Raw genomic sequence first — 12,510 nt, 5'->3', positions numbered from 1 at the left:
CAAGTTGGACCTGCACAGCTAAGGCTGCATTAGCCTAAGCCTGTCCCTTTTGGTTCAAACCGCTCTGCTCGGCAGCTTTACGCTGAGCAGCACCAATATTAGGGACAAATACGCAGAACCGGGGCAAGCGTATGCCATAAGAACTCCAGCCATGCTTCGAGCCTTGAACATTTCTGGAGCAGCCATCTCCCTGTGGTTAGTAACCCCAGATGAGCTTTGCTTCCAGGAATTTATCCTTTTGGTTTTGAATGCCTGTAAACTGTGAGCACACACAGGGTCCTGCAGCGAGGCGTTCCCCTGGTTAACACCACGTGGGAGCCAGTGCTCCTTATGTGGGTTTGACCTTCCTAGCTGACACTTTTGGTTCCCGTGCCCTGACACCTGGGTGAACGCTCAGCGTCTCCATCTCCACGTCTCATAGCAGGACACGGTCCTGTTGAAAGAGCCCCCGAGAAGCCCAGCTGCCACCTGGCCCACTGCTTGAGGGACAAGAGCCCAGGAAAGGCAGCAGGTTTCCATTCCCCTGGTGCCTGGCATCTGGGCCTTGGGATCAGGAATGGCTGCAAGGGAGCTGCCTGAAGCCAGCTGTACCCACTGGGCCTGTATAAGGAGAAGTGCCAGAAACAAGTCGCCCCTCCCTCAGTTGAATTTGGAGGGGAGCCCCAGTTACTGCTGACACAGAAAAACATCCGCTTCCATTGCTGCTGCAAAACTCAAATAGGGACCACTGTTATATTCATAGAAATTAGTAGGAGATTTGTCATTCATAGCCTGATTGTATGAGTCTGACACTGCGTATAAATAGGTTATAGTCACACTTACATAACACTGCCTTATTTATGATCTTAAGCCCAAGGGAGAAATGTCTCTTCCCTAGCCCTTTCTTCCTAGCAAAAAATGTCATTCAAAGCTCAGCTTCAATCCTATCACCGCGGCCGGATGCTTAACCAAACACTGGGAAATTTAAGTGAGGATTTTCTCTTTCAACTTGTGAACAGCGATGTCCCCAAAGAAGGCAGCTGCTAGGATCTGCATGCCTGTGATTAAATACTGCACTGGGGCTAGAGAGCTTTCAGGAGGCTTTCAGGAAGCCAACTACGTGGGGTCCAATGTGTGTCAAGGCAAAATGTCACAGGTTATGTTAAAGGTTAAAATGACGCAACCCTTACTGGCTTCATTCTTCTTTCCAAAGCTGATCCCTTACACTGAGGCTGTCTCATGGTAAACTGAGAGGAGGGGATCAACTTGCTTCCACAGATTCCCTTCTCTGTTTCTGCTGCATCCACAAATCCTGCAGCCAAGGATATTAGTCTAATCCCCACGGCACTTGAAATTTTGGGATTAAGGGATCCACGTGCTTGTTTTATCCACCTCACTTATACATCTGCTTTATAATCTGTGGTTGTAATAACACGATCGCAGACCATGTGTGTCCTGGCACCTGGCATAGGGAAAGCTTCAGGGCTTTTGGAGAAGGCAGGAGACCAAAGGGGATGGGCACAGGGTACTGATGGGGTCTGACAGCCAGCACAGCATCACAGTTGTATCAAAAATGACAAAATGTCAAGGAGAGCTCATGCAGATTCTTATGTCAGGAAGCAGCTGACTGATGTGGTTCGCCCTTGTACGTCAAGGCTGTAGAAATGTTCAGCAATGACCCTGCATCCAACCAGCCACCACTCACATTGAACCACGTGCTGGAAGATGCTCTGCCCAGGGGACAGCCAGACTGGGTCTGCAGCTGCTGGGACCGTAACAGGGCTGGTCTCTGGGTCCTGGTGATACTGAGGGGCAAGTCTGCCTGAGAGAGAGAGAGACGAAACCAAACCTGCGGCAGAAAATGGCTTGGGACACTTTGCATCCTGCTAATTTGAGTGGGTCCTGCCCTGATGACATTTGCATGGGCACAAAGCAGCTGCAGCTATTGGGGTAGATGGAGCGCTCCATCGCTGTTCTGAAGAAGGGCTGCTTTGCTTTCAGGAATAAAGGCTGCTTTTTCCATCTCCTACTCTAGACCAGATCAGGGCCCCAGTGATTAGTCTCCTATCTAGTGATTTATAGCTGATTTCCCCATGACTATAAACCCTCACTGTATCTGCTACTGCACAGCAAAAGCAAGAGATTATTTATCCTTCTTGAGATAAAATCTGTAGGGCAGTCTACTGGAGTGGGGATTATAAACTGATGCCTCAGCAGAGAGTGGGAAAAGCAGACCTAGCAAAGCTCCTGGCATTTTTCATGTGCTGTCAGAGGCTTTTGGGCTGGCGTGTGGGGATTTGGAGTTTGAGGCAACAAAAATTGTGGCAGGGTTCAAGCATACACTGCAGCAACTTGCAGCCTGGTGTGAAGGAGCCGGCATGGGAAAGGCAGGCGCTTCATCCCAGACTCGGTCAAATCCCCTTCCCTGGCTCCATTCTCCCCTTTTTCAGCAGCACGGTGCTGCTGAAAAGCCCTGAGAGATCCTGTGATGAAAGCGAGTTGTGGATGAGCTGCTCTGTTGACAGCGCATCAAGAGCTGCATTTCATCCGGATGCCTGGGAGGACAGGGCAATGATGTGGGACACGCTTGCTGAAATCTCCTGTTCTGGCCCTGGGTTTAAAATAAAAGCATGTCAGGGGCAACGTGAAGCTTAGCAGGCCCGCGAGAAGCCAGGGGGGATGCAGGTGGGTCCGAATAGCTACCTGCGCTCAAGTACTCCCTTCACTCCCAGGGTGTCCCACTCAGCAAGGCGCTGCCCGGGAGCTCAGGTTGCTCACATGCTTTTGCAGCTGAGGGGCTGGAAAGCACTGGAAATGAGCATTTTCCCCTCCTCCACCTTCTCAGCCAACCTTGCATAATTTTCCCTTTAGCCTCCCTAGACAGGTTCGTTACAATTCCCCTCCATTAATATGCAAATATGCCCTAGAGGAAAAGAGAGCCTGAATTTATTAACATGAATCTGTTAACTCTTTCCCTGCTGAACTGCCCTTTGCAGATGGGAGAATGCTTTCCCCAGCCTGGAAAGCTGTGAGCAAGAGAGACGCCACAAAAGGACCACCGTGAGGTGCTGCATGAGGACAGACAGGAGCAGCGACCCTGCGGCATTCCGGGAAGGCCGGGTTCTGTGGGTAAGTGCAGTCTTGCAAACTGTGAAGACCTTGATTCTGCCTTTCATTTCTGCCAAAGGCTTCCCGTGCGTGCCAGGGCAAATCGCTCAACCCTTTGGCTAACCGCTGGGAGCTGCTGGGGGAAAACGGCAGCATCCTCACGCTGCCACATGCCAAGAGTAGCGGGGATACAGCTCTGTGCTTTGTCCACCCGCAGCTGTACAGCTGGCGGACTGTCTGACCAGGAGGACGGAGGGTATCAAGCTCTTGGAAAAACTCCAGCATAACAAGATCCCGGCCTGTGTTCCAGCCCAGGTGGCGCAGATGCAGGCACGTCTGCCAGGTAGCTGAGGTGTGCGGCATGACGCAGCACGCCAAGGAGCCCACGTGTGTGCGCTGGGGCCAGGAGCCAGGGGGAGCAGAGCCAGGAAAGCCTGGAGGAGCCCAGAGGGCTCACTGAGCTCAGCAGCTTAGCAGCTGCCCACGGCAGCCACTGGCCACCCAGGGGGACTCATGCTTCAGCATTTCTCTGGGCAGGAAAAGCATTTAGATAGCCAAACAAATTGGTAGCCATTGGCTGGCAAATTTACAGCCTGGCTCTAACTTGGTTTTCACTGCCACAGTGAGATGAGGTATAAATTCCTTTTCCTTAATTCAAGGAACATATTGACATTTAATCATCCAAATGTGCAACTCCTTTGACAATCCATTTCCCTTCAGCCTCCTGCCACAATTGCCTCTTCTGGCCAGGGCCTATAAAAGACAATTCTTTTATCCGTTGCAAAGGAAATGAATGCCTCTTGCTCTCTTTCTTTTCTTTGGTTGTTTGTTTTCTAGCAGGATGTATTTCAGTTTGCTCCATACGGATGCTGTTTGACAGGAATATTCGCTTTCATGCATCTCCAGGTTTGCAAAGTCAGGACATGAAGGTTTATGGCCTTCTCCCACCCCCATTCCTCTCCCTTGTCCCAGTCCTTTACACCCCGCTTCCCCTCCACCCCAGGTAATTGTGCTGCTTCTTTTGCCTTGTGGATTCTGCCTTGCAAGGCACCACCATCCCCACCACAACATCAGCTCCAGATGTGACCAGCCAGGAGCACAGCTGTGAGAATGGCATTTCTAGCAACCTGGCTGGGTGCAGTTTATTTTCCAGGAAGAGTGAGCCAAGAACCTGCCACCTCCACACAGACAGCAGGAAGGGATACACAATGGGGAGAGGAGGTTTCAGGCACGTGGAAACTCTTGGAAATCTCCATCAGATGCACATGCAGACACACCCATCCATGCTCCATCCTGAAATAACGTCCTCCATCAATGGTCATGCAAACATCCAGGGACAGCAGCCCAAATCCCCCCCTCATGCCAGTGTTGCCTTCCTCTCCCACCTCAGACCTGTTTGGCCCCATCACACGCTGCACCAGAAAGGGAATAATTGGGATGCCAGGCCCTGCCCCCAAGGACACATGTTCTGGGCCCTTGGTCATCCAATTTTAGTGTAAAAGCTGGAGTGAACAGTGCAGAAGGCGTTGAAGACAGCAGGCTAGCTCATCACGTGGTGGTGGCCAACATCTCCTGCCCAAGAGGAGCAAAGAAAACAGCATATTTTGGCATCAGCTCTTGAGTAAAACTTCCTAAGACAATTTGATGGTCCAATTTAAGTTCAAGTCATGTTGCTACGAGAGCAAAATTTTTAATTAGTTTGAAATCAGATTCTCAGTTTGAGTTTTTTGGTCTCTGACAGCATTTTCTAAAGGAGGAAAGCATGTCCCTGGCATGTCACTGGCCAGTCAGAGTCTGCTTTAGTTCAGTAGAAATAGGTTTCTTCTTTCCTTGTGTCTGATGCAGGCCGGAATGGGAGAAAATTAACCTTCCACCCCTATTGTATTAGGCAACAGGCTCAAATAAACACATTCCTGGAGTGGGGTGTACTACACAAATGGCAGCTATGTTTCTCCCCTGGCTAATCTGATTTGGCTTGGCAGACACTGGGTTGGCACAGCACAGAAAAAACAGGGGTACAAAGATCAGGCTGATGCAGATGGAGGAGAGAATCTGGCAGCAGTCAGAGCAGAGTGTAAGGGAGAGGCGGCAATGGGACACAGGAGTGTCACCAGCTGTAGGCCTTGACCGTGCATGGTAGGTTGGATTCCTCCCAGGTAGGCACACACAGCAAGGTGTTACCCTGCCTTGCCCAGATAAACAGCTACGGGGCCTGCAGGGGAGGGGACGTCGAGCTGCCTGTCCAAATGCTGCCCCCTGTGGAAGGCAGCAACTGGGGCAGATGGGATTGGATATCCATGGCCCTTTAACCTTTCACCATGTCCAGGTCTGCATCAGGGTAGCTGAGTGCCTTCAGGTCTCTGAAGCAGACTCACCTGGGACTGGCCAGTGTCTGGATGCAGGAAATGGGCCAAGCACAGTTGCTGGCATTGGCGTTTGTGGCATTGCTTTAGTTTGAAAGCAGCCCCAAAGGGGGGTTCTGGGTGAAATGACTGCTTCGTGTTTAGGTGGTGGTTATGGGATATCCTTTTGGGGTCACTTCAGGGCTGTGAATTTGCTCCTTTGGCTTTTAGCTGAAAATAGTGTTCCTCCGCGTGAGGAATCGAATTGAGGAGCCTTCCACGGGGCTGCTTCCCTGGCAGGGTGCTGTGGTGTTTTTAAGGCTCTGCAGCTAATGAGCTGTCGTTTTCTGACAGGGAAAACGTGGCAGTGGCAGAAACGTAATCAGAGGGACCCTGCAGAGCTTTCAGCGGGTCTGTCTTAATGCCCCCTGCTGTGGCAGCCAGGCCAGCCTGAACGGGGACAAAGGAGGAGTGTGTGCAGCGTGTGCATATGTGTGTGCCCGGCGATGTGTGTGTGTGCGTGTGTGCGTGCGTGCTCTACAGTGTGCGTGTACGTGTGTGCACATGAGTGTGTGCATGTGTGTGCGTGTGTGTGCCCAGCGGCGCGTGAACACGCGCGTGCACATGTGTGCGCGCAGGGGTGCCCTGCAGAGCCTGTGACCCGCAGGGGGTCCCTGCGGGGGTGCCACAGGGCACGGGCCTGTCGCCCGAGGGCTGCCCCCCGTGACAAAGGCGCGGCGCCGCCCGCAGCTCTCCCCCATTCACAAAAAAGAAACCCCGAGGAGAACATGGCCGGCTGGCGGAGAGGCCGGGTAGGTGGTGGTTCTTTTTTTTTGTGAATGGAGGCGGTGACGTCGCCGGCGACCGCCTTCCGTCCATTCATGCGGCCGCGGCGCGGGATGAATGGGCGGCGCGGGGCGGGGCTGGGGCGCGCGCCGGCCGCCGCCGGGTAGTAAAGGCTCCGCCGCGCGCGCGGGGGTGCGCGAGCGGCACCGGCACTGGCACCGGGCGCAGTGCCCCGCCGCCTCCCCCGCGCCCCCCGCTCGCCATGGTGGCCACCGAGGGGCTGCGGGAGATGGAGGGCAGCGCGCTGCAGCGCCTGGTGTGCCGCGACGAGGCCGGCGCCGGTAGCCCCGGCGGCCCGGGCCGGTGCCTGGTGCTGGACTGCCGCCCTTTCCTGGCCCATAGCGCCGGGCACATCCGCGGGGCGCTCAACGTCCGCTGCAACACGATCGTGCGGCGGCGGGCCAAGGGGGCGGTGAGCCTGGAGCAGATCCTGCCGGCGGAGGGCGAGGTGCGGGCGCGGCTGCGGGCCGGCCTCTACGCCGCCGTGGTGGTGTACGACGAGCGCAGCCCGCGCGCCGAGGCCCTGCGCGAGGACAGCACCGTGGCGCTGGTGGTGCGCGCGCTCCGCCGCGACACGGCGCGCGCCGACATCCGCCTCCTGGCAGGTACCGGCGGGGGGGGGGGACGGGGACGACGCGGGGTGGCTTCTGGGAGCTGGGGATGGGGTCCGGCCGCTTCCCGCCCCCCGGAGCTCGGAGCCGGAGCGGGGGAAGCGGGTGGGGTGGGGGGCGGGTGCTGCGCTTTGGGGGGAAGGGGGCGCAGCCAGCCAGGCTGTGGGGTCCTGGGGCGATCCACCCAACCCACGCCTGGGTGGCCCGAGGGGAACGCGGGCTGTGCCACCTCGGGCCGGGCCGGCGGCGGGGGAGGCGCCGTGCCCCCGCCGGGCACCGGCCGGCAGAGCCCGGGGTGCGGGGGGGGTTCGAGGGGCAAAGCCAATGGCCCAAGCCGCTCCCGAGGGAAGCCGGGGGGATCTCCCCCCTCTTTGTTTGAGTGCGTCCCCAGCCCCGCGGTGCGGAGAAGGTATCTGTGCAGGACCAAATACCTGGTGTCACGCCGATGTGGCTTTGCAGTGGGCAGAACCCCCACCCGGGGGATGCCTGTGGGCTCCTTTTGCGGCTACAGCGTCGATGGGGGCTCCCCCCCGCCATGCGTTAAATGAGATGCTGTGAGCAGTTGGAGCTGAGGGCTGCCGTGAGATGATTTAGGGGAGGGGGATGCTCAGCTGGGGTTCCTGCGTGAGCTCTGTGGGGTTTTTTTCTTTTTTTGTTTACAGCCTGAGAGTTAATTTATTCCTTGGTTTACTTACAGCAGGGGTGAGGATGCGTATGCAGAGTAGCAAATCCATTAAGAGGCTTGATAGATGGAGGAGGTAGCACTCCTGTTGTACTGGATACAGTAAAAACAGCAGGAGCTGTTCCAAGGATGCGATACGACGCGCTGCTGCGGGAGTGCATGCACAGCGAGGGCTCGCTCGGGAATGTGCTTTCGGGTCCTCTGCCAGGAGCTGTCGTGGTGCTGGCGGCAGGACATGCTGCTGTGCTTCAAGGGTGGCCTTTGTCAGCTGAGGGCTGCTGGTGCCCCTGTGGCTCTCACGGGAGGTTGTTTGGGGTTTCCAATTGTTTCTTTTTAAGGAACAGGCTCATAGAGACCCAGTCTTGGCGCTGGAGACCTCTTCCTCGCTTGGCACAGAGCTATTAAAATCATTGAGCTGGCTCATATTTCACAAGGGCCGTGCTAACCCAGCACTGTGCCGATCCAAATGCAGATCTGTTGGGTGCGGGTCAGGATGAAGACCCGGATCTGTTTTGTGCAGGTCTGACTGCTGCCAGGTTCCCTGTGAAACAGCCCGGCTGGGTGCTGCTTGGCAATGGGCACCCACAGAGCATGGTTCCTGCGCCGGGCAGAGCCTGTACGCACAGCCGGGATCTGCACACCACTGCATGGAGCTGCTGGATGTGGTGCTTGACTGAACCGGCATTAGATCTGATGAGATACATTGAAGAGAAACACTTTTGACTGTTTGAAAGGGACACTTTGCATTTCCAAGGAGGGAGCGCGTTTCCACGTATCACCCTGAGCAGCTTAGGGTGGTGTGATGGTCACCGGAGTGGGATGGGGTAGGTCCTGGGATTTTTACATCAGACTTCCTGAGGATCATCTAACAGGGGCACTCGGTTTTAGGTGCTCCTCCACATCAAACCAGTAGGACTGCGAAGGGATGTCAGGCACTGGAAATGCAGCCTCTGCAAACTGTCCTGCTCACGTGGGAGGGACAATGCAAAACCAGTGATGCATATGCACGTCTCTGCTGTAAGGTACTAGAGCCCTTCCTCCCGAAGCGGGAGGAAACCGTAAAGGACAATGAGGTGCTGGCACTACTGGTCCCTAGCTGCCTAGCGATTCCTGGGCTGCTTTGCTGGAGACGTTTGCATCCACTAGTCTTTTGAACACCCAGCCTTGTTCAGGGCAGCCTGAGCTAAGGCTGGATGGAGGAATATGTGCCCTGCTGTGCGCGCTCTGGCAAGCTCAAATCTGCAGGCAAATGTCCTGCAGGTGGGGGGAGTCTTCAGGAGCTTTCCTGGGAGCCAGGGCTTGGTCTAGCTAGATTCCTGTGGTGATAGTAAAATACCTGATTTCTGTTAGTTTTAAGACTTGAGTTCAAACTCCATAAGGGTGTCAGGGTTGTTGATTTGATTTGAATGTGAGAGGGAAATCTCACCTGAAGCGTTTATCTGCAGCCAGCTCTGCAGTTTCCCCGTCCTGGGAAGTCAATGGAGTTTGCTCTTGTTTTCCCTGCCGTTAGGAAGATCTGAGGTCACCTTTGCTTATCCCCTGGCAGCAGGTCAAAGGAGCAAGCTGCTCCGTCACAGGGCGCTCATGTCCATGTTCATCTCACACGCGTGTCCTTGAGAGGCAGTGAACACCTCTCTCTGGAGAGCAGCTTTGCTGTGGGGTTAGCTTCATTTTACCTGGCCAGTGCCAGGGCTTCCCTGGCCTGTTGTTTTGGGAGCTCTGGGCTGGAGGGTCAGGCTGGGAAAGGGGGAGACCTCCCTGTGCTTTGTGTCAGGATGATGTGTCGGGGGAAGTTGGGAACTGAACAGTCTTTGGCCTGGGAGCAGCTTTTCCCATTAAAGTCAGAGGATGCTGGCAACAAATCCTCTCTCCTTCATCTTAGAGAGCGACCGTGGCCTCTGTCTGGGGTTTTGGCTGGCGACATGTAGGGGACTAAACCCTGGACCAGAGACTTTGGGAAGCCAAGAGCATTGCAGAGCTCTTGCTCCAAGGGAGTGGTGGGTCCTCAAGGGTTCCCCCTTTTGCTGCCAGGAGCCTGGTTGCTCATCCTGGGGAAGGAGACCACTCCCCATTGCTGTAGCATCATCTAGCGGCAAGGGGCACGGTGAGGCGCCTCAGCTCCGTCTCTGCTGTTCTGCAGTGCTGTGCATGCAGCCTGGGGTAACGCTTTCTGCCTCTCTTCTTGCAGGGGGTTATGAGCGTTTCTCCTCAGAGTACCCTGAATTCTGTGCAAAAACCAAGTCCCTGAGCAATGTGTCACCCCCCACCAGCGCCGAGCCCCTGGATTTGGGCTGCAGTTCCTGTGGGACCCCCCTTCATGACCAGGTATGTCTAGAAGCACCGTGCTTGGCTAGTTTGACCGCTTCTTCCAGCACTGCGGCCTGGTCCTGCTGGAGTCTCTCTGCTCTCCCTCAGCTGAGGCCTGCAGAGCCAAAGCCCTGCTCCCTTTCCTCTCATGGGAGAGCGTGGTGGTCCTCCTGATCCCAGGGCATTTGTGCTCCCTGCGGAGTGGACAAGTCCAAACCCTGTTAACCACTCCTGCCTGTTCCTGAACGGGATGAATAGGGTGGGGGAGGGAGGGTTGAAAGGGGTTTAACAGCTCAGGAAGGCAGCCTCGGCTCCCTCTTTTGGGGTCCCTGGATCAGGTGCCAGGCTCCTGCACTCCTCGGGGCCTCCAAGCCATCTGGAGGTGTGTCCTGCCCAGGTGTGTCCCTGCCCTGTCCCATGGTCACCCCCATATCTGTTGTTTTTCTCTGTGACAGGGTGGCCCTGTGGAAATCCTTCCCTTCCTCTACCTTGGCAGCGCCTACCACGCTGCCCGGCGGGACATGCTTGATGCGCTGGGCATCACAGCCCTGCTCAACGTCTCCTCAGACTGCCCCAACCACTTCGAGGGGCACTACCAGTACAAGTGTATCCCCGTGGAGGATAACCACAAAGCTGACATCAGCTCCTGGTTCATGGAGGCAATTGAATACATCGGTGAGTACCTGCACAGAGGAGCTGTGTCCATGTGTCTCCTTCACCAGCTGGGGGGAGGTTCCTGCCTCAAAGACCTGGAGCCTTTGGCTCAGAGGGAACTGGGGTCCAGCAGAGTCCAGGCCATTTGTTGCACTGGTGGAGGGAGGTCAGCCACCACCTGCAGGTTTGGCGAGGGGTTGGGCTTTGTTGGAAGGGCCTTGATCTCACCTCTCATCCCCTGTTGTCCTCCAGACTCGGTGAAGGAGTGTTGTGGCCGGGTCCTAGTCCACTGCCAGGCTGGTATCTCCCGCTCCGCCACCATCTGCTTGGCTTACCTGATGATGAAGAAGCGTGTCAAGCTGGAGGAGGCCTTTGAGTTTGTCAAGCAACGCCGGAGCATCATCTCCCCTAACTTCAGCTTCATGGGGCAGCTGCTGCAGTTTGAGTCGCAGGTGTTGGCCACCTCATGCGCAGTGGAAGCTGTGAGCCCCTCGGGGACACTGCGGGAGAGGGGCAAGGCCACCTCCACCCCCACCTCCCAGTTTGTCTTCAGCTTCCCAGTCTCTGTCGGTGTCCATGCCACCCCCAGCAGCCTCCCATACCTGCACAGCCCCATCACCACGTCGCCCAGCTGTTAGCTCAGAGGCTGAGGCCAGCCAGGCAGATAGTGCCAGGCGTGGAGGGGGCAGGTGGGCATGGAGCCCCGTGTTGTTAAGCAATAGTGCCGGACACTGCCGTTCACCCTGGACTCAACGTCTTTTTTGTAGAGAAATTTCTTACCTCATCTTGGTTGTTTTTCTTTTTAATTTTATGTTTTGAAAGCATGAAACTTGTGAAAGCCACAAACCCTGACATTGTCCAGGCTCTTTGGGGGAGAAAAAAAAAAAAAAGTATACTGGGTTTCCTCAAGTGCCTGGTCTTCGTCTATTTCCATCCCTATTTTATTGTCCTGTTTTTTTAAAAAAAATACACTTCCCCTTCTCCCCTTATTTCTGCCTCTAGCTCATCGGGGTTGAAAAGGGAGCATACCCTCTTTTTATCGCGCAGCAGTCCTTCCCCCTCGCACAAAGAGTCATGGGTGGGTGCTGCTCACCTGAGCCAGGTGTGCTGGGTGACGAGCAGAGCGGCAGGCAGGGCCTTGGGGCAAGCAGGAGTGGTGGCACAGGGCTGCCTGCAGTCAGCCTCACCCCTGCCCGCACCTGGGGAGGCGATGCAGGAGCTGGCAGGCACCTGCCAAGTCACCAGCTGAGCCCATTCCTGTTGGGGAGAGCAACCTCTGGCTGGGAGGTGGTTTGTTGGAGGAGGTTTAGTCCTAAACGTCTCTTTTCTTGCCTCTCTGGATCTCTTGTTCCTGCAAAACTTATGTCCGACCTCCTGTGTCTTCAAGAGGATACAGAGGGTGTGGGGGCAGCAGTCTGGGCTTTTCATTACTGTGTTCGGTTTCCTCTCCATCCATCCCACTGCTGCTCTTCATCCAGCAGCGTGGGACATGGTTGGACTGTAACGGAGAGCAGCAGGTGGTGGGCCCAAGGATGTCATCCATCCATTCAGCATTTCCAAACTTCCTCCACCTCATGACTGGTGTGTGCCACAGGCTGGACTCTTTGTACAACATCCACTTGCCCCTTCTCCCCCTGAGCTGGGTCGTGTTCACCTGTGCAACGCTGCTGCAGCTTTTGGTCCAAGCCTAGAACATGCCTCATCTTCAACCCTCCTGGAGCCTTATTTCCCACCCTACCTCTCTCCTTCCCCCCACAGTCCAATCCAACACAAGATGCCTGTGTGGCTGATGTACATATGTATGGTTTTGTTCCTTTTTTTTTTTTTTTAGAAATTAACTTTTTATTTATTGCTTGAGGGAGGGAGAAAACAAATTGTTTGGAGAAAATAAAAATAAAACTGTTTTCAACAGTTGTGGCTGGCATGCGTTTGTCCTAAGACCAAGAGAGAACAGCAGTTTGTGCAAATACTCAGCTTTCAC

The 12,510-nt window shown here is 55.3% G+C and overlaps 1 protein-coding gene across 1 annotated transcript; it reads left to right on the top strand.

Annotated features, from left to right (window-relative positions):
• Positions 1–6,474: 6,474 nt before the first annotated feature.
• Positions 6,475–12,433, top strand: DUSP4 (dual specificity phosphatase 4). Its single transcript, XM_054203427.1, has 4 exons — positions 6,475–6,880; positions 9,757–9,893; positions 10,331–10,550; positions 10,782–12,433. The coding sequence occupies exons 1-4, from the start codon at positions 6,478–6,480 to the stop codon at positions 11,165–11,167; spliced, it is 1,146 nt and encodes a 381-aa protein (XP_054059402.1). The 5' UTR covers positions 6,475–6,477; the 3' UTR covers positions 11,168–12,433.
• The last annotated feature ends 77 nt before the right edge of the window (positions 12,434–12,510 follow it).

This window comes from Rissa tridactyla, chromosome 5, assembly GCF_028500815.1.
Source record: "Rissa tridactyla isolate bRisTri1 chromosome 5, bRisTri1.patW.cur.20221130, whole genome shotgun sequence".
In the NCBI taxonomy this organism is placed as follows: domain Eukaryota; kingdom Metazoa; phylum Chordata; class Aves; order Charadriiformes; family Laridae; genus Rissa; species Rissa tridactyla.
The sequence above is the reverse complement of the archived record's forward strand: the minus strand, read 5'-3'. Positions and strand labels throughout refer to the sequence as shown.

Bases quoted from the DNA above. Each gene is read 5' to 3' on its own strand.
- DUSP4 (XM_054203427.1), top strand. From the start codon at position 6,478: ATGGTGGCCACCGAGGGGCTGCGGGAGATGGAGGGCAGCGCGCTGCAG. The intron at 6,881-9,756 runs GTACCGGCGGGG...CTCTTCTTGCAG, and splicing joins CGACATCCGCCTCCTGGCAG to GGGGTTATGAGCGTTTCTCC. The intron at 9,894-10,330 runs GTATGTCTAGAA...TCTCTGTGACAG, and splicing joins GGACCCCCCTTCATGACCAG to GGTGGCCCTGTGGAAATCCT.